This window comes from Mytilus galloprovincialis, chromosome 5 (genome assembly GCF_965363235.1).
Source record: "Mytilus galloprovincialis chromosome 5, xbMytGall1.hap1.1, whole genome shotgun sequence".
Taxonomy (NCBI): domain Eukaryota; kingdom Metazoa; phylum Mollusca; class Bivalvia; order Mytilida; family Mytilidae; genus Mytilus; species Mytilus galloprovincialis.
In genome coordinates this window covers 95,153,119-95,181,094 of record NC_134842.1, presented here as the reverse complement: position 1 = coordinate 95,181,094, position 27,976 = coordinate 95,153,119, and the positions used below count along the sequence as shown (strand labels likewise).

The 27,976-nt window shown below is 31.0% G+C and overlaps 1 protein-coding gene across 3 annotated transcripts; it reads left to right on the top strand.

Annotated features, from left to right (window-relative positions):
* Positions 1-71: 71 nt before the first annotated feature.
* On the top strand, positions 72-26,136 carry LOC143076775 (protein moonraker-like). 3 transcript variants are annotated; one of them, XM_076252646.1, is made up of 20 exons: positions 72-138; positions 4,296-4,453; positions 5,367-5,697; positions 5,820-5,981; positions 9,160-9,368; positions 9,766-9,990; positions 10,622-10,787; positions 11,258-11,308; positions 12,217-12,398; positions 12,821-13,071; positions 13,526-13,651; positions 14,263-14,284; positions 15,108-15,145; positions 16,022-16,106; positions 16,620-16,691; positions 17,784-17,954; positions 22,473-22,542; positions 23,271-23,346; positions 24,037-24,294; positions 25,019-26,136. In XM_076252646.1, the coding sequence occupies exons 1-20, from the start codon at positions 81-83 to the stop codon at positions 25,446-25,448; spliced, it is 3,141 nt and encodes a 1,046-aa protein (XP_076108761.1). In that variant the 5' UTR covers positions 72-80; the 3' UTR covers positions 25,449-26,136. The 3 variants fall into 3 exon arrangements, with proteins under 3 accessions (XP_076108761.1, XP_076108762.1, XP_076108763.1); XM_076252647.1 differs by lacking the exon at positions 72-138 and adding an exon at positions 265-387; XM_076252648.1 differs by lacking the exon at positions 72-138 and adding an exon at positions 278-366.
* The last annotated feature ends 1,840 nt before the right edge of the window (positions 26,137-27,976 follow it).

Genomic DNA, 27,976 nt, shown 5'->3' with positions numbered 1-27,976 from the left:
CCTCCTGGTTCAAATATAGATACCAAAATTTCTGCCAGAATTCTGACATATACAGGCCTATATACTGATTTTCCAAATATATGCTCGGAACATGTTGTGCTGGTTTTAGGCCACTTTTTTTGTTTTGTTTTCAGCGTTGTAAGTAAATTACTTTTTTTGGTCCAATAAAATAGTAATTAATGCGAACAGTTAATTATTCCCTTCTAAACAATCACGCTAAAATGATTGGTTACATCACTTATTGTACACTTTTAAATTTAAAATGTTTGTTTACAACTTTTCAATGATGTAAGCGGGATAATTTTGTAACTTGAAATTCGGAAATCAGCGATAGAAATACGACAACTGAAGTTTATTTATGTTGAAGCATGTATTCTTCCAACAATGGTAACATAAATAAGTTAATGTGCTTTCTAAAATTAAGTTTCGATGTTTTCAAATTAATCGAAGTATTGCTTTTTATTTAAAAATATATCTTGTAGCCTAGTTTTCATGTCCAAGCTTGTTTTGCATATTTCGTTTCTCCTCTCAGGCTTTCATATTGATATACAGTTCAATCTTGGGTTTTCATTTAATAGAAAAAAAAGTTAAAGAATATATGAATTATGGATAACATTAAATTTTTATGAATCAATTTCCTTTGAATCCTTGATATATACATGTATTAGTCAGAGAAAATGAATATAAAAGTCTATGATTATTATGTTTGTTTTGCCCTTTAAAATTTACTCAGGAGTACAGACAAACCTCGACGTCTGCAAACTATCAACTGAGATTGCTCTAAAGTCCAATAACAGCTGTGTTGCCAGACAAGATGGGGTGACACTACCATGACTACCCTAGCTTGTATGGCAAAACAGCTATACACCTTACCGCTATTCCCGTCTGACCCAAGAATCTGCCCTGTTTGAACTATTGAGTCATACAACAAATCACTTATCCATTGTGGCGTCAAATATTTCATATTGTAACGTTAAAATTTTACGGGAACCTGTGTGATTTCCAGTAAAGGCGGACAAATATTGATAAGGTCATGAAGGTGCATGAGATGCTTTCGAGACCAACGGCCATACTTCCATGACGGCCCTAGGATGTGTCGGCCATACCGTCATATCGTCCATGGGACATATCGGCCACACATTGTGAGACGTATCGTCCACACTTTTAATTTTCTTTTATTTAGTTTATTACATAAAATATAATACAAAAAATAAGTATTTGTTCATAATAATAACATAAATATGATTGTGTAGTACTTTTTTTCTGTACAGAAGATTTTATTTATTCTTGTAAGAGTTCTCTTTGCTTGATCATCATCGCTCGTGTTTACAAATAAGTCTTGTTGCGGCCATATTATGTAAGTATATTGATTATTTCTTCATTATCAGTTGTAAACATTTTCTGAAGAATCATTTTTATTGTAATGTGATATAAAGGCATCATATTTTATATGAATTTTAAACTATAGGAATGTTCACTGTCGCTGTCAATGACGATATATGATATATAAATACAAGCACATGTTACAGATCTTTTTATTATATCTGTAAAAAATATATATTATTCTAAACTATAAAAATCTTCTCAATCTCAGTCTTGGTGAAATTAAAAACAGGACTCAGTGTAAAGGTTAACTCTAAGGAAGGCAATTCATCAAGTTCTAGTTATATTTGTCATGATCATCAGACACGTTGTTTAATAATTCTGATTTTTTTTTCTTTCTTATAGTTTAGAGTCATTCTATTTGCTGAACATCTTTCCAAGACAGAGACTACTGCAGAATTTTCCAATAACATAACAAATTACCCGTAAAATCTGACAGGAATGTGCACCCGATTGGCTAATTACATGATAAAAGATGGCCAGTTTCATTTTTATCATACTGAATGTTCTTTTTGCTTTGTTCATTGTGTTGAATTGTGTTGAATACTATTTGTTGACAATTTAAATGTTCTCATTTTTGTGCATTTGTTGATCATGGATAATTGTATTATGGGCAATCATACCAATATACTCTAGTATAAGAAACAAAAAGATGATATTTTTTTAATATATTTTATTTATTCATTCAGTCATACAGATAAACAAATATAGTACACCAAACATATAAACCTTCTTCATACATACAACATACACAAACCATTCATATATACATTTCGTTCATACATGTAGGACATTCATCTTATATACATTTTTTAAATTAACAATCTCGTAAGTTTTCTCTCATATCTCTTGTCACTCATTCATTTATTCCACTGCATACACATGTCTCCCAATATTCAAACATTTATATTCACACTCGCACATATAACCTATTTCATAAAGCACTAAAACATAAAAGTCACAACATAAACATGCAGTTATAAAAGTCACAACTGAAACAAAACCCCTAAAACATACCAAAATCATGCACTATATTACGATCATGAACTCATTAAAGTTACTATTTTAACAAAGCACTAGTATACACATAATAAGCACAATCAATATGTTCATCAAGTCACTACAATTAACACTTAATCAGACTCGTAGTCGGAATCTTCAGAGTCGGACTCTGGGAGGGTCTCTGGTTGAGGAACAGGTGGTGCATACAGATGGCCTACGGAACGGATAAAGTCGGATGTTCTGATACTGTCTTCCTCGTACTGGTCCCACAGTGAAGTTAGACGGCCTTGAAGCTGCTTGTATGTGTCTCGTCTCTGGAGCCTAAACGAAAAACATATGTATAAAAGTCGTGAAACAAAATATAATTGTGTATTTTTGCACAAAAGAAAAGTAAAGAAAAACGTCAAATATAATATTATATTATAAAAAATATTGTCAAAATATATAAATTCACATTAATATTTGTAACATTGTTTGATAATTGGCAATCACAGAAACCAATTAAAGGATTAACACCTCCGTAATTTGTTTACTTTGCATTAAATAGAGACACGCGCCCAATGATTGGATTAATATGATTTATTATCGGTCTTTTATAGGTAATCATACATTGTCATAAGTATAACGGTTTGAAAACAAAATGTATCAAATATGACCGAAAGTACGAAATATGATTCAAAGGAAAAACTAAATTAATAATAAATTTGTAAATACCTGTATTGCAAAGCCTGTGTTGCCATTTATCACAATCTTCACATTGGAGAGCTTGTTGTCTTGGTCGGACTTGCTGGTCACATAGCACACAAGGGTACGACATGATGAACAACAATTTCCCAAATGAGTGCCACCGACATTTCTGGTTACTTTTATAAAGCAAGGTCGGTACATCAAAAAGACTGCTCAAACAGCTTGTATTTTCACAAGATTTTCACTACCAAATGTATTTTTTTACATTACGCTTGAACTCAGCTTGGGAGTTGTGTTTTTATAGTGATCTTGAATTGTATTTCCTTTACAATTTCTTGACAAAAGCATAATTAATACTTGTGTTCATCAAAGAGGTAATAATAAGCAATCAACAATCTTATTAAATTTCCAACTTAATCATTACTTGATTTCAGCTGATTACCTTGTTTTATATTTCAAAACTTAACTCATTGTTTTAATTATGACAGAAATTAGTCTCCCATTCGGATATAGTCATTAATATTTGTTCAATTCGTTCTATTTGCTATACGCAAGATATCAAACAATCATTTAGAAAACAATATGATATTTTAATATTTTATTAGATTAAACACATTCATTTACGTAAATATAAAATGAGTAAACAAATGATATAACAAAAATTAAGATGAAAAATAATGTAAAAACAGTATAATTTATTTAAAAGTTATAATAATAACCATCTATAAGTATCAAAATAATTCATCTAGACTATAACATTTAAAAAAAAAAAAAAAAAAACCATGGACGATACGTCTTTACAAAGTATGGCCGTTTTTGTACTATGGCCGTTTCATCTTTTCGGGGTATGGCCGTTTCATCCTATGGCCGTCATGGTAGTATGGCCGTTACGTCTTGCATCGCATGAGATGTACAAATGATGTACATTGTATTATTTTTTTTTTTAATTTTAGAATTTAAGTTTTCGAGTTTTGGGCTTTTTTTATATATATGTATATATACATGTTATCTATTGGGGAAGTTTTTAGGTCTATTTTCAGCAGGAATGAAATCCTTTTAATCTGTTGGAGATGTACATGATCATTTACAAGTACATGTTGGTGTGATTTAAAAGGTAGGGCAAGTTGGTGGATAGTTGGGCAGTTGCCTTAATTCTTCTGCCTTTGGGAAAAAAAACACAAGTCATTGCTGTTGTGTATATTTGTGATTTTTATCTATTACAGCTATTTTACACAGTAAAGCATCAGTGATGATTCCAGGACAGAACCAGTTACTGTTTAATCTAGATGCACATCCTCAACCTTACAAATCTGCAGTCCAGTTTTATCATCCCAGAGCAATAGTATTGGACAAAGGGGGACCAATGGCACCAGACTTTCAGGTTAGGCACATTTTTGATAACCATAAAATCTAATACTGTAAACATGAAGTTTTGATGGGTTGTTATTTTCACCATTTCTAATTTTCTATGCATAAAATGTACAGGGGGAGGGAGGAGGGCAGGGGTTAATTTGTAAAATTCACAAATTATGTACATGATGTACAGGGAATGAAATATTTTATGCTTTATATATATGTGATCATGAAATAAGTAAAAAGACAGCCATGCCACTTAATTGAAAATTTCCATGTTCACAGTTTTGAAATTACATGTTCATATGAAGCAAGCATTATTAAATGTACTTTATCTCATGATTTCACCAGTAAATATGGTTAAGAATATGAATAATTGAATACTGAAATATATACATGAGGCCAAATAAAATAGTATGTGTGGTTCTAGTTACATCTGAAAATAAGTTAGGGTAGGTAGGTAGGGATTTTTTTTTTATTTTATGTTTTTTTTTACATTGAGTCTATGGGAGCAATATTCTGACTTTAACAGTGCTTGATGAAAAATGACAATAAAATCTAAAGTTAGGGTAGGCTATTTTTAAGACAAAAATGTAGGGACAGTAGGGTAACTGGAACCACACATATATTTTTATTTGGCCTGATATATACATTGTGTACATGTAAGGCCAAATAAAATAATTTGTATGTTTTCTATTACATCTTTGAAAAAAATAAGGTAGGTAGGGATTTTTTTTAGTTTTACATTTGGCCTATGTCATGTATGTGTGAAAAATTCTGACTTTAACAGTGCTTTTTTGAAAGTGACCAAAAAAACTTTTAAGGCAGGCTATTTCTAAGCTTTAAATATAGGATAGGTAGCTATAGGAAATTAGGAAACACACATATATTTTTATTTGGCATAGAAATGATTTTATATATTTTATATATTTTTTTTTCAGCATATTAACCAGCGTCATCTCAATGAAAGTTCTCAATCAGTAACTGGAGGGATGAATTTCTCATCATTATCTGAAGATCGTTTATCATTAGCTGTAAAACTAGCCCAGAGAGATTTAAGGAAAAAGAAGGAAAGAAGTCAACAGCGAAGTCGATCACCTTCTCCAAAGGGAAAAACCAGAATTATTCCTGGGAAAAGATACTGGGACAAACAGCAGGCAGCAACAAATAAATCACGGCAAATGAAGATAAAAGAACATGATAAAAATCGTCATCCAAGAGATGCTAGAACACAAACACCTCCCAGAATGCAACAAAATAGAGCATTTCCTGGTTTGTATTGCACTAGACTTTTACATTCTACAATATTCTTTGCATTTGAAATTTAATGCTTTACCATATAAAATTCCCCTGCTACTTACAATATAATTATACAATAACTTATTCTATTTCAGCAACAACAAATTCACCTCCTTCTAGAGATACAGATTTTAAGTTGTATCCTGTCAAACGATCAGCACCAATAGATCAGCCAGCTAAAGAGATAGAGAGATTACAAAGAGAGATGGAGGGCTATTTACAACAAATTCAGGTCATTGAGCAGAGAGTTCTTAGAGGTTTGTATACAAACTATCATGACTGTCAATTGACAAGAAATTGCACACCTAAAACATCTGTATAATTAGCAGTCTTCTCATCTGTGTCACTGTGTGAATAGTTAAAATTGAAATTGATTCTTAGTTGTTGATTTTCCGTTTTACAATGATAAAAACCAAATTATCAGCAGTTTAGTGTTTTTGAGTGAAGAAGAATATTTACTTATATTACATGGTTGTTTTTATTATTCCCGATCTAACAGAAGAAAATTAGTTTTAATCATATACTTATTAGTTTCCATATTTTAAAAGCAATACTAAAATAGCTTGAAATGGTTAAATATATTGATTTATACTATTTAACGAGAAGACCTCATTTTGTGTGTCGCTTCTTTTCTTTCCACAATAAATTAATCAACACGCCTCTGTGTCCTATAGGTACAGTGCATAGTCGCATTTGTCATCCATTCATATGATTAGGCCTAAATTAAAATATTGTTTGTTTGCCCTTTTCCGACCCTATGTTTTGAAACAGGGTAGGTAGGTAGGTAAAATATTTTATTTTTTCCCCAAAAAAAATAACTTGGCTCGGTATATTATTTTTCATGGGTAGGCAGGTAGGTTTAATATTTTATTTTATATACAAAATCAGCATAATGTCATTTTTTAGATATAGAAATATCATTTTTGTCTGTTTTGTTTTTGCAAATAAGTTTTCTGGGACTATTAGTTTTGAAGAAAAAAAATATCACGTAGAATGTGAAGCACATATATTCATATGCACTACTATTTTGTTTTCAAATATCAAAATATAGAGCTGTGCCTCATATCTTCAACTTTTACATGCCTGGAACTTTGAACTTGCACTTATATTCTGTACTACGTACCTTGTACGCTTACCTAAGGTTTTCTGTAAGAGATAACTTTGTACTGGTAAGATATGTCCGGACAGACATACATTACTTAAGTAGAAAAAGTCCCTAGAGTGTTAAAAATTTCGTGTGTGCCTTTGTTTCCAATAAAAATGCTACAAGAATTAAAACTCAATTGTCACGTAGTTAACATCGCATTTATAAATGATTTGTATGGAAAACTTGGCGATTTTACTGCCAGATATTCTCTTCTTTACAGGGTTTTGTCACTTTTGGTTCATGTCAGATATAAATAATATAGCGGCATCGTTAACTTAATCATCCTGATCTGCGCATCACAAAAGGCCATTCCTACATAGAATACAACGTCCGTTTACAAATTAGTTTGTACACATGTAGATAATTTTGTATCAAACAAACTTTTTTTTATAAATGAACCCTGCTCTTTAAGTATAAAGCCTTAAGATACAGAGTAACGTACGTTATATCATGATTTCCTCAATCTCAAACAAATGCTTTGAAACTTCAAATGCAAGTGTTCATGTCAAACGCCCAGGTGATACCAAGCGGACTGGACCTTATACGTTAAAGATAAAACCCTAGGATTCCGGTAAAAAAGTTTTGAGCGGGAAATACAAATATAAGATTTTTGGTAGGAACGAAAAAATAAAATAAAATAAAATCTTGCTGGTAAATACAAATAAAAGAATTTCAGGCGGAACGAATTTATAGGGTCGGTCGGTAAAGGGCAAACAAACAATATTTTAATTTAAGCCTTATTCAGATTGAGTTATTTTGGGAGAAAAACGACAAAAAAGGAGTCCGGATATGATTCCGTCATCAGACTGACTTTTAGTCATAGATAAGACTTCCGGTTTGAAACATGCACAAATACAACCAATCGTATTATAGATAACAAAAATGTGAAATAGATAAGCCAATCAGAGCGTTCTCTATATCATGGTGTTTAGATCGCAAGAACCACAACTGTTATACCTCTTTAGAGAGGACAATTATTTTTCGCGTTTTATATCTACATGTAAACTATGATTATACTACTTTAGTATATAGAGACTCTCTGTATTCTGTCTTCCTTTTTTTTTTTTTAAATATTTACTATTTAAGGGGTCATACCAGTTGCATTTATATTAAAATAAGTAAAACATGTGACACAAGTACAACCAATCGTAGAGCGTTCTCCATATCATGGTGTTTAGATCGCAAAAATCACAACTATTATACCTCCTTAGAGAGGACAAATAATTTTCTCGTTTATCTACATGTAAACTACGATTATACTACTTTAAAATAGTGAAAAAAAAGGGAAAATAGTGATTTGGCAAAAATGAAAGTAAGGTAGAGATTAGAGGGAGGCAGGACCTTTTTCGGGGCGTCGGGATCGGGTGTTTTTAAGCTCGGGATTTTGGGATTGATCCTTACGGGATCCGGGAATATATTTTTTGATTTCAGGATATGAATTTCTTTAAATTCTGCATCTCTAGATTTCATGGTTTTAAGCCCAGTATTTCGGGGTCAGGGCCCCTCTGATCGACAACCCCTCAAATTAGCCTTAGTCAGTATTAGTCATTTGTACATGATTCAAATTCTACCATTGGCATTTAATAAGGCTCTCAAAAAACAAAGCACTGATGGATTGTCATAGAAGCATATTTTTAGATGATAATGGTCTATATATTAAGCAGTTACATTTATTTCAGGTTTGAAACGGTGCAAATTTTTAATTTGATTTGACTTTTACCAAAAGAAGCATTGTAGCAAAGAAGACGAATAATTGTGGTCGTAGGCCAGAAACATGATTATAATTGAATTTAACAGAAAGGAAACAATTATCAGACTTTAGATAAAGGGAGATACCTTTAATGTAATTCTCCATACATAATATCTTTTACAAAAAATCATCCTACAATAGTTCACAAGCTGTATATGCCCGCGATTTCGTGGGTGTGTTCTAGTAATGTTTAAATGAACTGATTTGGTTTTTCTAACACACAAGTTTGTTTTTGAATGAAGGTTGTCAATTTAAAATGATATGTCCATTAAAAAAAAAACCACCATGTCAAAAAAATAAAGATCAACAACAAACACAAAACATAACACATCTAACCAAAGATTGAGCTCTATGAAAACCCACTAAAACCGGGTTAAATCACATATACCCAGGACCGGTCATTAGTTTATACATGTAGTAAATTTATATATACATGATATATATAACAGAAAAAGTAAAAATAATTCCCTCAATTGAATGTGTATCATCAAGATATTAAAAAACACTGTACAATGTATAAAGAATAATTTTTTTACAGATCAAAATGTAGAATTTCTCCAGCCTTCAAAAAGTCGTAAAAAAGATGGATACTTGCCACAGGAAGAAGATGCAGTGAGAAAGAAATTACGATCAGAGGAAACAGCTACTCGTGCTGCCAGACAGATGTACGTGCTCCGTCAACAAGTTCGACAGATACAGCAGGAACTAACAAAGACAGGCACCGATAAAACTAAACACACGAAAAAGGTATTATAAAGTTTGTACAGTCAGCTTTCTGGATGCCCTAATTATAGAAAAGCATATACAAAAAACACCTTTATTGCAGAATTTTAAATGATTCTCAAGAGGATCAGTTGAAAGAGACTACTTCCACAATCATTTGACAGATGATTAAAGTTTCACATTTCAACTATTCAATGCACATTAATACATACAGATATGCTTTAAGTAAAAAAAGATCTTCAGGAAAATGTAGGTAGAATTGGTTAATACGATATCATATTTTTTTAACATAAATTGGCAGTGATATATATAATTTATTTATAGGGAATGTTAAGAAAATATTTTTAAATGAATTAATAAAAAAGATTAAATTCTATCAGATTTTTCATTTTAATGATAAATGTTTATAATTTAACTACAGAGTCAAGCCATGGCAAGACTAGCAGCAGCACATCGTTATGCAGTGAGAACTATCCAGGCATTTGTAACCAACCTACCCAACACAGATTTACACAGTGGTCTCCCCTCTTCATACCATGAGTTAGCTCTTTTGATCCGCCAGATGTCACTACTCAGTACACAGCTCAGTAGTGATGGGAAATCAACAGTACAAGAAGACCTAGTTAAAATGTTGGACAGAGTAGATGTAAGAAAGTCATGCATTTTTAATCAGCACTTGGCTGCCATTTTGAAACTCATAAGTTATCTCCCCTTACCTTATTTTGTCAAACAAACCATATTGCTCAGTTGACCAACATGATTGTTAAGATTAGACCCTGATAGGTTTTTTTTTATCATTTTTAGAAAATTGATTTTCAATTTTTGCTTTCATAATATGAGAATTTATTGGACTAAATGCAATCCTTGAATACACGTATAAATTTCCAGAAGTCTAGCAAATTGTTAGATGCTTACGTTTGTATTCAGTTACTTAGTACTAAGATGTGGTATGAGTGCAAATGCGACAACTCTCCATCGCTATCACAATGTTTTAAAAGTTAACAATTAGAGGTCAAAGAACTCCTTCAACACAGGGCCTTGGCTCACACCCAACAGCAAGCTACAAAACGTATAAAGAGCCCCAAAAATTAAACTTTATATAACTTTTAAAAGTTCAACTGTTTATGTTAAACCTAGAATTTATTACCTTAAACCCCATTCTCAAAGAGAGGCTTGAACTAAAAATTATTACACAGAAAAAACAGAAGCAAGAAATAAGAGTAGTGATGAAAGATAAATGTATATATCACTTATTAAATTATTATTCCATTTTAAAGGAGCTGAATAAAGCATGGTGTGTAGAGGTCACCAAGCCACCTGTTATTGAGACAACACAAGAAGAGGTTACCAGTAGAAGAAGGAAGTCACCTGTATCCCGACAACTACCTCAGCCTTCCTTCAGACCAACTCCACATAGAGGGAAGGAAAATAAACCTGTCAAAGGTAAATAAAATAAAATGGAAAAGAATATTTATCTTTGCTTGATAATATGAGAATGAGAATTTCTATTATATTTAGCAGCAGATTTATTGAATGAAGGAGGTTGCCTGATTTGTTTCAAATTAAAAAGCTTTTTAAACAACAGTTAGAAAATGATAGTTTATAATAACAAAACTAAAAGTGAAAATATAAAGGGTCGGTGTCCTTGTTAATGAATAGAAGCTGTTAAAAATTTGGCAAGGTATTATTTTCACTATACATTTTACAAGAAGGGGTTAGTGGGTAGGTTTGATGTTTTATGTCACTACATGGAGAGGATTCTAAATGTCTGACAAGAGGTCAAAATAAGGCTTAGTTTGATATAATAAATACAGTTTATGTTTTAAACATATGCAAGTAATGTGTACATCACAATTATCCACTGATAATTTAATATCAAATTTTATTGTAAATTGTCCATTTATTTGTTATAGGTGTTTTAAAGAAGCCAGCTATTAAAAGAAGTAATGTACAAAAACAGCAAGGTAGGAACAAAAAATAATTAGTGAAGTGAAAAATGACAATTGAAATGGTAAAGGCATATTTAAGATGGTACTTAACACTACAGGGAGGTAACTCTGTAAAAATCAAATTCTTTTGTGAAGAAAATATAAATATTCTCAAGGATTAAAATATGTGTTTGTCAAACTGCTACATATCTAATAAAATTTTCCTGATAAAGTTTGTGGTTCAAGTTTTTGAAATTTTTATATTTTTGTCAAAAGGTGAAAGAAAATAATTTGTCAAAATTTTATAAAATTTACATAAAAGAGCCAAATTAATTTTAGTCAAGGTGTTTAGTACTACCTTGAAGCTTTATATTATAGAAATTGATGATAAAAATAATTTAAGGATAAATTCTTAGACAGAATGAAGAAGTGAAAGTCCATATTTCAAGACTAGAAGAAAATGTTTCGATTCAATTGTTGTTTTGGTCTAAGGACAACAAGAAAGTCCATAATCTGTATCAAAAGATTGATGACAGATAAGATAGAACGTTGTGCCATAGGTCAAAATCCTTGAGTTTCTTCTGGTATTATATAGAGAAATTGAGATATTTTTATTGTGGAAATTATTGAATTTACTTACAAATAGAGTAGTATATCATTTCAATATAGAAAAGAAGAGTGAACAATTTTATGACAATAAATTATATTAATTTTTTTGACAAACTTGTGTTTTTTGTCTGTAACTAATCAGCATTATATAAATTATGTAAATTTTGGGATATTGCAGATTATTGATTCTAGAAAAAGAGTAGTGAATTAACTTTTTGATATAATTTTTGTTTTGTTTTATAAAAATTTGTTTCATTTGATTTAAAAATTAATATAAAAACTCTGAATATAAAAATGTTTTGTATATCTTTTAATTAAAAAAATACATCTTACAGTTGCCTGGAATACAGGAACTCCAGAGAGAAAGGCAATGCTGAGGGCAGGTATAGAGGCCTTGATGGATACCAGTGATGTCCAGCAGGGCAAAGCAGGAATGGCATGGAATGTGCCACTACAAGAGGAACCAGTTAGGAAACCAGCATCTAAAACAAGTCTGATATTACCAGGAAGATTACAGGTAAAAAATGTGCCTAGTTCACATTCTATGCTTGTTTGAGTTTTTCAAAAGACAACCAAAATCTTAGGAGCCAATTGGGCCCTATCATTAACAACTTAAGAGCCATTTTTTAAAAATTTAAGTGAAAGGTTGTCTACAGTTTAATTCACATTCAGACATAAAGATTATTTTAACATGTCACCTACTAACAGCTTCTGATGAACAGTGACTTTTTAATCTTAGTATATAACACAGGATGTAAAACGATTATCAATTATTTGAATTGAGCAATTCTATACTTAAAATTACTTTTATTACAGTTTTCTTTTTCTAACAATAAAAGAAAAAATCTTCACAAATTAAACAAAAAAAAATCAAGAGAAGTCATAATCTATATACAATATTTTATGTTTATGAGTGATTACACAACCTATTTTTTTTAGAATCAGCGAATTAAAGCTCAGAGAGCTGTTAAACAAGTTCAACAGCATCAGCAACAGCAGAGATCATTGGCATGGCAACCACAGAGACCAGCACTGTCCAAGCAGACGTCAAAGCCTCATTATGAATCAGACCCAGATGTACATTACAGAGACCCAACACTGTCATCAAGTTTGAAGGCTTTGGACGCTAGAGATAGATCTTTGTCACCATATAGATGTGATAGGTCATTCTCAGCTCCACCATCTCCAAGGTAAACAATACTTGTTGTTAAGAGTGTGGGGAAATCAATAATTTTCTTGCATTTAGTCCTTTTTGGGTATATAAGTCCTAAAGTTGCAGCATATTCAGGCTTCTCTGGCCATCAAAAATTTAGTTTTGAGCATTCCTGATGAAAAGTATTCAGAAAAGTGTGTCAGAGACACATTAATTTAGTGTTTGTTTTATGTTGTAAGAAATATACAATATTTTCCTAAAATCAGATTTTGGAAGCATGGAAACATATTTCTTTGTGACCCTGTGTGTATCCGTCACCATATAAGTTTTAGCCTGTCTTAAAAGATACATGCATTTAAAAAGGACATGATTGGTATCCCCATGTTGAACCCCTTTCAAGATTAGTTCCCAAACGCAATATATTTTTTAACAAATCCATCTTAATTTTAAACAGATGTATTTCTAATGAGTGTTTTTCTTAACATTAACAGCTCAGAGAGAGGTCACAGCCCATGGATACCAAGTGGTAAACCTAAGGGTCACCAGAGGAGGTCAAGGTCACAGAGTCCTTACAATTCATACAGATATTTAGATCTTGATGGCAGTGATATAGTTAAGTAAGAATTGATTTTTCTTGCAATTTGGAATGCTGACTTTGTCATAATCATGAAATAAAAGATACAAGAAATTTCAATTTTTCAATAATCCTCAAAATTGGTATTCATGAAAGTAAATCAATATACAGCACTTTAATTTATATCAGAGACTAGATTTTAATTTTGGATGTCGTTGAAGTGCAGTGACCTTACTAAAATTCCTCAAGTTAACTAAAGAGTGATTGATTGGGTTTGAGCACAAAAAAACAAGAGTAAAATAGAACATTTGTTGTCCTAGTGCACAAGAAAACAATGTTATTAATTAAGCATGTCAAGTGTTGCTTCCAGAACAAAAAATATTAAATAATATCTTTCAAATTCAATTGTAGTAATAACTTGTTTTTATACACCCTTAACGGGATGTATTATGGTATACCATTGTGTGTCTGTCCATCCATCGTCAATATGTTGGACATTAATTTAAAAATGCTTTAATCAATTTGCATAAAACTTTAGTGACTTATTTTTATTTTTGACGTCAGCTTCCTTTCGCTATTTTAAATATTTTGACTTTAGGTTTCTGATTTATGGTATTTTTAGTCTTTATATTTTATATTTTATTGATATTTCAGGTCACTTTTCCAAGGAGGTCATGTAAGTTACCTATACTTTGTTATTCAAAAAAGAAAAATGAAATTTGCATAAAACAAAATGGAATAAATACATTAATGCAACAACAATCCAAAATCACAGAACACATTTTCAAGACAATATATGGTCTTCAACAAATGGGACGAGTGTCAAATCAGATTAAAATTCAGATCCTCCCTTCAGCTTCACAGATCTGATATTACTATTTTGTACTTTCTGTTCTGGTGATAATTGCATAAGTCTATGAAAATTCAGCCTCCAACTGATTGAAAGTGTGTATCATTATGACAAAACTGGAGGATCAAATTCCTCTTCAGAAATTCATTTTAGAAATAAATGATAGAAATTAGTTCTAATTAAAATATTATGCATTGTCAGCTATATTTGTAAAGAAATGTTCACAACAGCCAAACTATCATATATCAAAATGTCGTTTTGATTTCACAAACACAAAATCTGGACAATGAATTTAATAAAACATTATTAACAAGATAATTTTGTATATTTAAAATATTGTAAAACATTGTATAAATTGCATTTTAAAAGTAATTAAAAAGACAGAATATTATGAATTTTGAATTTAAAAAAAATAATTAAATTTAAGCTTTATAAAGTTCTGTACCTTGATTGGCTTTCTTTGTTTATACGGCAATGTTTTAAACTGATTAAGAGGTATTCAAATATTGTTTGTATGTTAATACAAGTTGAAATGCTGTGAGAATGACAATGTTGAAAAATGTATTTTTAATAAGATTGTGAACTTTTGATAACATTTTAGTTTGTTTGATGCTTGGTTACTTATAGATTTGATAATCATATTTTACAGGAAAGTAGACCAAGAACAAGAGGAGGATCACCAGATAGGTAAAACTTTACCGTTACCTTCACTATTAAGTCATTGTAAACAAAAGGGGGGGGGGGGGGGGGAGAAACAATCTAATGAATGTTATTACATCTGTGTCAATGGAGAGTTAAAATTTTCTTTTCAAAAGTTGTTCTATAATAATAACATTGCAACTATACCAAGCAGTCACCAAGGCTTATTTAGTCTAGAGCTTCTTATAACAATTTTACAAAAATTTATATAATGAAAATAAATGTTCATATTTTCTTCTTCCAATTATAAATTTTAGATTATATAGTATACATAATATATTATGCATAGTCAAGTTTTAGCTCACATTCCCCAAAGGGCAAATTTAGCTTTATGCCATCACAAGGTGTCAGTCGTCATCCTTATTCACTGTCCTTTTACTTTTACAAAGATTATATTCTCTGCCACTACTTGACCACAATCATCAAGGTGGTACATGTATAGTTTGAACAATTTGTCTGATGACACAGCTTGCTGACAAACACGGCTGCCATGGCTTAAAATAGAACATAGGGGTAAAATGAAATTGTTGTCCATCTGGAAAACTGATGCAGATAGAGAAAATCTGACAGGGCAAAAATTTTAAAAACATTGAGATCTTCATAATGTTTATCGACATCAAAACTGTTAAACAACTTCTTGTAGGATTTTTTGCATTTTTGTCTATCACCTTGAAAACTATAATCTATAGAAAGATACAAATTTTAAAGGCAAACATGAACAGCTAGACAAGATCTTCACATAAGCCATACTGGCAGAAATCTTCAGCTATTTCATTATTTCATTATTGCTCTTTAATGGTAATTTTACTATATATTTTGAATTTTTTGCCTTTTATCTTTTATTTCAACCAATTATATTTTCAGAAATCTCAGTTTATCAGAGAGAATGGTGAGAGATGCTGAAAAGAAAATACAAGCTAGACTGAAGCCACTTTTACAAAAGGCAGAGGTATAAATGAAATGTACATTAAAGATAGTTGTCTTGTTACGCATATTTATACTACTACTTTTTTTTCTGTATCCTCCTCCTGCTAATGAGGAGCACATCATACATTCTTATAAATGATTGTTGTTTAAAATATGACTTCAATTCAGCTTTGACTACATGGTATTTGGAATCTTTTAACTTTCTTTGAAAATCCATTCATACTATCTTTTGGTTTGCCAAAAATACAGTCTTTGATGAATATCTTTGTCACAAAAATTGTCACATTGTATACCTTTTCAGTGGTGGATCCAGTTGGAATCCCCCTAATTTTGAACGATCTGTGCATTTGAATATCTTAGTTTGGGAACCCCCCTTCCAAGAAAATGCAAAATTGGACAGAAGAAAAAAAAAAAAATCCCCTGAATGGCTTACAAATTTATTTTATTGTTAAACTGACTACAGCATATTTGTATATTGATTAACAGTATGAGTAAAGATTGAATAATAAACTACCATTTTGATTTATATTTTCAGATAATAGCTTTTCAACAAGAAGAGAAAACCAAAACAAAGAGGAGGCAAATGGCTGATAAAGCTCTAGCTAGTGTTAGTATTTTAAATTAAGGAAGCTGGCTTGTCATGTTTTAGATTTTTTGTTAGATTTTCGGAATCCTCTGGTTTTACCCATTTGAATCCCTTGAAAAAGTTTGCCCGGTAACCCCCATTTTTCTTTTTGTAAATCTTTTACATGTATAATGATAAGTCATCTGTAAAAGTCTTATAAAATTTTAATTACTTTTTAATAGGTTTTGAGAACTTCAACTTGTCAATGATAAAGCTATGAAAAGTCAAGAGAGAATATTTTCCCACCAAAATTCAAATGGCTAATATCTTGAAAACAAGCACGGTGATCTATATATTTTTTTTGCTCTTTGGATTCCTTTATTAATCCCCTATCTATATAAAACTAGTGTTTTGAAAGTTAATTACTTAGCGAACTCCCTTAAATATACTATATGTTACATTTCATTTACTAAATTTTCCCTGAAAAAGGGAGAGGTATCCACTGTAACCAAATTTAGAACAAATGAGGTAGAAGATAACTAAGGGGCATTCAGAAATTATAGGATGCAACATTTCATTTACTAAATTTTCCCTGACAAAAAGGGGCCAAATTTAGTAAAAAAACAGGTTGAAAATACAAAGGAAAATCAAAATTTAGAAGTCAACAATAAACTGATAAGACCATGACAAAAAGTTAAAAATTATGAAAAGACAAGTCTACATATTATTACTGTAAATTCAGAAATAATTGGGTACCTTTATTATTTAGATTTATAGAGATTGGATAAATATGTGAGATTAATTATTACAATTGAAGGACAATCTGAATACAGACATCTTGTGATACTTATACCAAGTCACATTATTCACATTATTAAAAACCTCACAATAAATTCTCAATTGACAGTAAATAGAAAACTAAAGACTAAGTAACACAAACACCACCAAAAGCCAAAATATCCTAGAGTAAAAAAAAAAAGAACTATTGAAATAGGACATTGCTATCCATGTGCAAAATTTTATATATGAATAAAAGACTTTGTAGAAATTTGAATGAGACAACAACCCAACAACACACAGGTTAATTTTGAAAGTACAAACTGTTAAAAAAAAGATTGCGATGTTTTATTTTAGTTTGAGGACAGTGGTGATGATTTGACTAACATGATACTGGGTGAAGTACTGGATGATACAGCCAAAGAATATCAGAGGTTAGAGAGAGACGAACATGTCCATAGAGAGGCTGTCACCATGCAGGATAATCCAACGTTAGAAAATATATACCAGAGATTAGAACAAATGGAGGTTAGTACTTTGTTTGAAATGACCGAGAAAGCTTCAGATTTATGAACACTAGCCAATATAGAAATTAGAAGATGATTGCAAATGAGATATCTCTCAACCAGAGACCAAATGACATAAGTTAATATATATATATATATATATATATAGCCAAGGTGGACGTGTGGTGTAGCATGTCAGTAGCATGTCAGTAGCATGGGTCGAATCCCGGCGATGGAAGAACCAAAAATTTGTGAAAGCAAATTTACAGATCTAACATTGTTGGGTTGATGTATAGACGATTTGTATATATATATATATTTGATGTGAAATGTAGTTTGCGAATTAATTTTTTTTAATATATATATATGTAACACATATCTCCGTCTCAGGCTGACATGGGGGTCTCAGGATGATAACAGGGCAGATATGGAAAAGGCCATGTATTAATCTCTATATATATACGTCACTTACAGTCTTTAACAATGAGCTAAATGCATATATGGTTAGCTCTAAAAGGCTTTGAAATGACATATATACAGCTCAAAGGAGAAAAATAAATGCCTGATTTATATATAAACAATCAATGAAAAAACAAATTTGACACATAGCAATAAACAACAATCACTGAATTAAAGACTCTTCATATATGGGGCAGTTGTTTAACAGAACAAAAAAGAGCAAATAAAAAAATCGGTTCAAAAAAGCATAATTTATCATATTTGATATAAAACACCCACTTACAAAAATAACAAGAGACACAAAGAACAGATCTGAGATTACTCACAGTAACTGAAAGCGAGTTGAAAGCCAATAGTAACCAATAAAAAAATTATGTATCTAAGACTACAATATCAATCTACACATCCATATTCCCAAGGAGTTAGTGTAAAGATTTCATTAACAGTCAGAGAAATTGTGCAATGCCAAAATATAGGTATAGACAGATTGCAGGACAGTGAATGTACACATGTTATAAATATAATATTTACTTGGGTCTAATTTTTTGAGATCAAAATTTATACAGATCAAAACAATATTCAAATGTTCAATTACAGCAATGTTGAATTGGTAACTTTTGAAAAAAGTTTGTTTGAAGGATCAATGAGTTTACCTGGATTGTATCAAAAGTTACGGACTCAGTAAATAACATCACCTTTAAAATTAAGAAGTGCTATCCAGTTTGTAATAAATCCAGAGTACAAAAATGTATGCAAAAATTTATACATATTCTTTCTTTTTCATTACAAAGCTTATTTATTACACTGTTATGTTCTTGTTCATCAACTCAAACGAACATAAAATATTTATAAATAAAAAACCAAACACTATTTGGGATATCAGCTCGCCTGGACAGTACAGTTAAGCATTTTTATTCTTTTTATTTACAATATATGAATATTTGTCTGCACGCTGCTTCAACATATTATTTTCCAATTATACACAATCTACAAAAGAAATAATTTTGTTAACAATCTTTTCAAGCATGTATAATCTTTAAAAACATCCACATCAATCATAAGCATGAATACATCAATTTACAATATTGACAAAATAAAAAGTGGGTGGGTGGGGTCAAATGACCAGACTGAACTGTCAAAAATGTAAGCGTCGAATGACACATAATTACACACAGATTGACCGTTACAATTCTTCCCGCTAATATTAGCTTGTGAAATACTCATTACTCTAAGAGTGTATATTAAACCGGTATATCTAGTCATGTGACAAATGTCACAACAAATACACGTGTTCTTTATAACATTGATAAATACATTTAGTTGTTACTTTATGATATGGTACAAAAATCAACCTAAAAAGATTGATTCAATTTGGTCACAGATGTCTTTTAAAATGTTTATATCATTGAAAAAAGTCCAAATTATCTGCCTTTGGTGCAAAAATGTTTTTTTTTTAAAATTAAAATTGAAATATCTTTTTAGCTCACCTGGCCTAAAAGGCCAAGTGAGCTTTTCTCATCACTTGGCGTCCGGCGTCCGTCGTCGTCGTTAACTTTTACAAAAATCTTCTCCTCTGAAACTACTGGGCCAAATTAAACCAAACTTGGCAACAATCATCATTGGGGTATCTAGTTTAAAAAATGTGTCCGGTGACCCGGCCAACCATCCAAGATGGCCGCCATGGCTAAAAATAGAACATAGGGGTAAAATGCAGTTTTTGGCTTATAACTCAAAAACCAAAGCATTTAGAGCAAATCTGACATGGGGTAGAATTGTTAAACAGGTGAAGATCTATCTGCCCTGAAATTTTCAGATGAATCGGATAACCCGTTGTTGGGTTGCTGCCCCTGAATTAGTAATTTTAAGGAAATTTTGCTGTTTTTGGTTATTATCTTGAATATTATTATAGATAGAGATAAACTATAAACAGCAATAATGTTCACCAAAGTAAGACTTACAAATAAGTCAACATAACCGAAATGGTCAATTGACCCCTTTAGGAGTTATTGCCCTTTATAGTCAATTTTTAACCATTTTTCATAAATCTTAGTAATATTTTACAAAAATCTTCTCCTCTCAAACTACTGGGCCAAATTAATCCAAACTTGGCCACAATGATTTTTTGGGTTAGTAGTTTAAAAAATGTGTCCGGTGACCCGGCCAACCATCCAAGACGGCCGCCATGGCTAAAAATAGAACATAGGGGTAAAATGCAGTTTTTGGCTTATAACTCAAAAACCAAAGCATTTAGAGCAAATCTGACATGGGGTAGAATTGTTAAACAGGTGAAGATCTATCTGCCCTGAAATTTTCAGATGAATCGGATAACCCGTTGTTGGGTTGCTGCCCCTGAATTAGTAATTTTAAGGAAATTTTGCTGTTTTTGGTTATTATCTTGAATATTATTATAGATAGAGATAAACTATAAACAGCAATAATGTTCACCAAAGTAAGATTTACAAATAAGTCAACATGACTGAAATGGTCAGTTGACCCCTTTAGGAGTTATTGCCCTTAATAGTCAATTTTTAACCATTTTTCGTAAATCTTAGTAATATTTTACAAAAATCTTCTCCTCTGAAACTACTGGGCCAAATTAATCCAAACTTGGCCACAATGATCTTTTGGGTTAGTAGTTTGAAAAATGTGTCCGGTGACCCGGCCATCCAACCAAGATGGCCGCCATGGCTAAAAATAGAACATGGTGTAAAATGCAGTTTTTGGCTTATAACTCAAAACCCAAAGCATTTAGAGAAAATCTGACATGGGAAAAAATTGTTTACCAGGTCAAAATTTATCTGCTCTGAAATTTTTAGATGAATCGGACAACCCGTTGTTGGGTTGCTGGCCCTGAGTTAGTAATTTTAAGGAAATTTTGCTCTTTTTGGTTATTATCTTGAATATTATTATAGATAGAGATAAACTATAAACAGCAATAATGTTCAGCAAAGTAAGATTTACAAATAAGTCAACATGACTGAAATGGTCAGTTGACCCCTTTAGGAGTTATTGCCCTTTATAGTCAATTTTTAACCATTTTTCGTAAATCTTAGTAATATTTTACAAAAATCTTCTCCTCTGAAACTACTGGGCCAAATTAATCCAAACTTGGCCACAATGATTTTTTGGGTTAGTAGTTTGAAAAATGTGTCTGGTGACCCGGCCATCCAACCAAGATGGCCGCCATGGCTAAAAATAGAACATGGTGTAAAATGCAGTTTTTGGCTTATAACTCAAAACCCAAAGCATTTAGAGCAAATCTGACATGGGGTAAAATTGTTAATCAGGTCAACATTTATCTGCTCTGAAATTTTTAGATGAATGTTGGATTGCTGGCCCTGAATTAGTAATTTTAAGGAAATTTTGCTCTTTTTGGTTATTATCTTGAATATTATTATAGATAGAGATAAACTGTAAACAGCAATAATGTTCACCAAAGTAAGATTTACAAATAAGTCAACATGACCGAAATGGTCAATTGACCCCCTTAGGAGTTATTGTTCTTTATAGTCAATTTTTAACAATTTTCATAAAATTTGTAAATTTTTACTAACATTTTCAACTGAAACTAATGGGCCAAGTTCATTATAGATAGAGATAATTTTAAGCAGCAAGAATGTTCAGTAAAGTAAGATGTACAAACACATCACCATCACCAAAACACAATTTTGTCATGAATCCATCTGCTTCCTTTAATATTCACATAGACCAAGGTGAGCGACACAGGCTCTTTAGAGCCTCTAGTTTAACTCATCTTTGGCCTATATTTTTTATTTTCAAATAGGCTGTACTTAAACTAAACAATTGGCAACAGCATAGACCCTTTGCACAAAAGCAAACAATTGAATATAAATTCAAATCATATAACCAATTTGATGTTCTTTGACTACAGTCATTCTGTGTCAGAAACCTATTATGTGTCTAAGATTTAGTTACAATCCAAATTCAGACCTGTATATCATGTCTGAATATAATGTCCATTTTGGCCCCAACTTTTCAGGGTTGGACATCTGTGACCCTTTCCAGCTGCGCTCAGCAAAGCAATTTATTACATTTTTTATACACATGTTACCTTTTATAGATGGAATCACACAATATCAGAAGAAGATGGGCTACAGTACACTTTGAAGATGTTAAACTTACAACAAAAGGTAGTTAAATTACCTCGTAAGATTACATACTGTAAATACAGATGTATTTGCAATGTTTTTATTATTTTGAAATATAGGTCACTGTTAAATCTTAATAGCATTGTTGGTTACTAACATTTTCTGTTTCTGTTGCAAATATAAAGCATCGTTTTATGGTATTTGTATAAATATATACTATCCTGCAATGTACAATTTGCTCTTACATTTGGTTCAAATCATGCACACAACTAAATTATAGTATTACTAAGACAATTTTTTAAACAGAAAATAGGAAAAATAGTGGAGATATTACACCATAAAATATTTTTGTCTGATAAAAAGGTGCCATAATAGTGCAATTGGAAGTGTTCCTAGTCAAGAGTCATACAACAGTATTGCTCTGACAAAAATTGTTGAGTAGAAATTAGTTTTGTAGATTCATTATTATTTGTGGGATTTCATGGATTTAAGGTTATAAGTGAACCACAAATTTCAATGTTAAACTAAGTATAATTTTCTATAAGTTTGTATGGAGACTTTTGTAAAACAACAATTAAATCAAATATCTACCAACATACATTTTTCCTCAATTCACAAAAATCAGTTGCCACAAAAGATAAATGAATGCACAGTATTATAGTTATATAGGGAGAGGGATTATTATGCCTTCATCTCAAATAAACGACAATTTTCATACAAATTTATTTTAGTTCGTATTTCATGAATATTGATGAACATTTATTTTGCAGTTATCAATAATCCAATTGCACCATTTGCCATGGAAATATCTAAATCAAAGGGACCTGTTATACAAGAAAAACCGATGTAAGTAATAGAGATTTTTATGAAATATTAAAAATATATTGTTTGATACTTATTCCTTTTCTTGTTTATGAAGTAATACTTTTTTTATTGTATTGTGTCCAAAGTGATTTTCTTGGATGACCTTCATCAGGAATTCTTAAATTTAGAATTTGAAAGCAAGGGATGTATAAATACATGAGCTATATGATAATAAGGAGTCTATAAAGAATAGGCCAAACCATCTAAATAGAGTTGACACCTTAATTTCTAATTCTTTTCACATTTGTTAGCAGAAAATTTAAAATATGTATGTTAGCAATCATGTCAGTTGCAAAGCAAGGAATATTCACAGTACCACAAAATGAAAGTTATACTCAATAAGTTTGGTTTGTCTGAACTAGTGTATTTATCTTCATCAAAAACCATTTTGGAAAGTAAATAACTGTTCACAAAAACATGTACCGGTAATGTAAATGTCTACATTAAACGAGAAATTTTAGTATCAGTGATATATGATTAAAAAGTTTAATGCCACCATACTACTGATTAGCCTACCGGTAATTTAATAATTTCATAACAGTTTAATCTTTTTAATTCTCACATAAGAATTTTGTTAGTCGTAATCTTAAAGTATTTAATTTTTTAATGAAGAAATCCCATATTAAGGCTTTTATTTTTCCAAACAAATATATTTATTAATGTTTATTTCAGAGAATACAACAAAGATAATTCAGATGTACCTATCATATTCACAAAAACAAAGGGACTGACATTAGTCAAAAATAGAGTCTTGGAATTAGATGATCTGATAGGGGTGGAGTCAGATAGACAAGCTCCTCCCACCTTTATATCACTTTCTGATGAGGTGATGCGAGGCATCTACAGCAGCCAGGAAGCATTTGACAGACATTTGAAGAAGACGTCTCATCATCCTTTAGGAAGATTTGATCCCTGGGTATTGGCTGAAGAGTAAGTCAATTATTTTGTTGTTTATTTATGGGTATACCAATATTTGTGGATTGACGGAAAATTGTATTTCCGTGGATATTTTATTTTATAGTTTTGCCAAAATCAGCATACAAAACTATACATAATTTGTACAGTGTTAGACATCTAAATTTATTGTTTACTTACATCCCCACAAAAATTGGTATCCCACAAATAATAATTTCAATATAATTAATTGATTGTTGCAGAGGATTTGGTAAAAGAAAAAAAACACCATTGTAATTAGGTCAAATTATTACATTTTTGTTAGCTAAGTTACAACCACACTTTCATTTTCCTATTCTGACTCAATTGTTACTCTAAAAAGACATATATGGTAGAAACAAATCATCCCTCTGTTTGTTCTCAATATTTCAGAACTTAGATAATTAGATTTTAGATCTGTATCAAATTTGAATATGAAAATAAAATCTTGATAAATTTGATATTTAAAATTTAGTATAAAAACAAAGATGTTTTATGATTACCAATGAGACCACTTTTCACAAGAGACCAAATTACATAGAAATTAACTACCATTGGGTACTGTACGGCATAAGTGACTATAAAAGACAGTGAAATGACAAATGTAAAGCAATTCAAACAAGAAAACTAATTTAACAAAATTTTAAACTCAGTTTAATTTATATGTTGATTAAATTAATGCTTAACACAAGTTCTAATTATTTAAAACCAATACTTGTAGGGTCTCAAACTTAATATTAGAGGAGTGTTTAAAAGACATTGCTGGTGAATTGGAGGACACAAACGATGCCATTATGAACCAAGTATGTAAGGCAGAATTTATGGTTGGTAACGTCAGTCAAGACGTAGAATCTCTTCCAGAAACAAAAACAACCACATATGAAACTGACCAGGCAAAAATTACTACTTATGAAACGGGACCAATATCATCACCTAATAGACTATCTCCTGTACACAGAGAACTTCTGTCACCGCATAGATTATCTCCCTTACATAGAGAAATGGTTAGTCAACATCAAGACGATTCTGTTTCATTTAATGTTGATGAACAGTATAGCGAAGACGCATTTGAGGAAGATGATAGCGAAGAAAATGAAGATGTTACTGATGATGTTGACGAAGATGATGACGATGATGATGATGAAAATTGAAATCGTGTGTTTTAATGCATTTATTGACATTGTTACATGTAATATGTGTAGTTTTCAGATGGGTTCATGTACTTGATTTTCAAATTTAAAAGGAAAAATTATGTTTGAAAACATTTGTTTCCCTATTTGCAAATTTACACTTGGATGGCAGAAGTGAATACTTGAGTTTTTATTGGAAGACCTAATTATTGCGTACAAAATCTGAATTGAAATTGGGAATATTGATTAATATTGAAATTCTTGAATTTTATCTTGTTAAACGGGAAATGTCTACATTTTTCATTGGCTAAATCTTGAAATAAGTAAAAGTTCAACAGCCCTACATATATCAATTTACTGAATATTGTTTAGCCTTTTTTGAGACTTCACTTTCCTTTTTCGTCTGAGAAATTCAACATTACAATTTTTATAGGTCTCCTTTTTTTCAAAGTAGATGTAAACTTGAAAGATATATGAATGCAATGTCATGGATATTGATTATGTTTTGTACTTAAAACTAAATTTTAAGAGAAAATTAGTCGAGGGTTATAATCATTATTATTTAAAGACATTTTACAGATATTGTATTAACAACTAGATCATTCAGAATTGAAACATATATTTTTATTAATTATCAGTGCTTCTATAATTTATACTTTGTAATCTGTGATATTTGTTTTTAAATGTAGAAAATAAACATGTTTATGGATATTATTTGTACATTTTTGACATATTCAGGTACTCCTGTGAAACACACTCCTATAAAGGTATGGGGTTATCTCTGTATTTATTGGTCCATATTACAAAAAACACCTCGGCCACAAACTCAAAAAATTATGCCTCAGTGGCCAAGTGGTCTTAAGTAGTCAAACAATTGTATCACTAGCTTGTAAACACTGAGGTTGCAAGTTTGACTCCTACTTGTGGCAGCTGTACTTGTACTCGATATAATTTACTAAGATTGTCAGTTTTCCTACCAAAGGTTTGTGGTTCTCTCCAGGCACCCCAGTTTCAACCACCATTCAAAACCGACTGACTGCATAATAGTGCTGACAGTGGCCTTTAACAGTGATCAATCCATCAAAACTCAAGTAAGCCTTGAATGATTTAATTCATAATTTACCAAATTATTAAGAATTATGATATAAAGGTCAATTTACTCTTTAAAGCTTTTCTTTTTTGTTATTCAAGAGTTATGGAACTTTAATCTCTTTAGTATTAGAGAAAGTGATTTATTTAGTTTTGAAGCTTGTCTGTCCAGTTTCTTTAGCAGTTGTTATTGCCTTTGATCCGGGTTTAATAGCTGAGTACTCAACAAATGGTAATTTATGTGTTTTGTCTTAAACTTGAATTATTTTCAGAGTTTATAGTTAATGTGAAATATCTCTGTATGGCTAGGGCTTTGTGTGCACCTAACATTTCACTTCCATAACTCAATAAATAATTAATATAAGTATCAAAAAGTGATAACAAAGTGACATTGTTTAAATACATTCTCATGGTATTTCTTCTTAAAGCAAACACTGCAGTCTGTTGTAGCAAGGTAGGCAGAATTATCAACAACTTCAATTTCTTTATTACCTTTATACCAATTCTCATCAACATGAACTTTACCACCTTTTCTAAATACTACAATTTTAGTTTTATAAATATCAACACTCAATGAACATTTACATGTATGTTCAGTCAATGTACCAATCACTTTTTTGTAACCCTAAAATAGATTCTGAGGAAATAACCATTACATCAGCATACATGAGTAGGAATATATTCAATTCTTTCAACTATGAAAAATATTTACTACATTGTATTAAAGAAAGCAATTTCACAATCATTAACATATACAGTAATGAAAAAAGAATGGGAGAGAACACTTCTATCTGCATTAAGCCTAATTCATTTTTAAAGTAATCAGAATAAAAACTTTCAACGCAAGTTACACATTATACAAATATTTAATAACAGATATAAGTTTACCTTGGGTACTATTTATTGACAATTTATACCATTTATTATATACTTAGTAGTAAATACAGATAAATTGTATGTGTAATACAATCATTGGCAAGCGTGCTGTATCAGCCACCCATGATGATATCGATATCAGCACGGTTGCAAAGGCTTTATTACGCCCCTTATCTGTATGACGTCATTTCAAACCTCCTTAACTCTATGACGTAATGTCACAAAAAATTCTACGTGAAGTATATGTATATAATAAAGTGTATATGATGTGGCTTTTTCAATATCACACACCATATCAACCCTCAACCAGAGCTGTTGGGATTATATTGGTGTCTCGGGTTGATACGGATGTGATATTGAAAAAGCCATATGATATTCTCTATATATAGCATAAGTCTTTAACCCGTATCGAATCCATTTGTGTAATCAACAAAACAACAATAAAGTCTACACTAGATAATGATAATTTGGACTTTAAAATTACAAAAATTAAAGCAAAAAATAAAAAATTGGCAACTGCAGTTCCCAAACCTTGGTGAAAGCTGGAAATGGGCGTCAATTATAACATCAAAATGCTCCGGCAA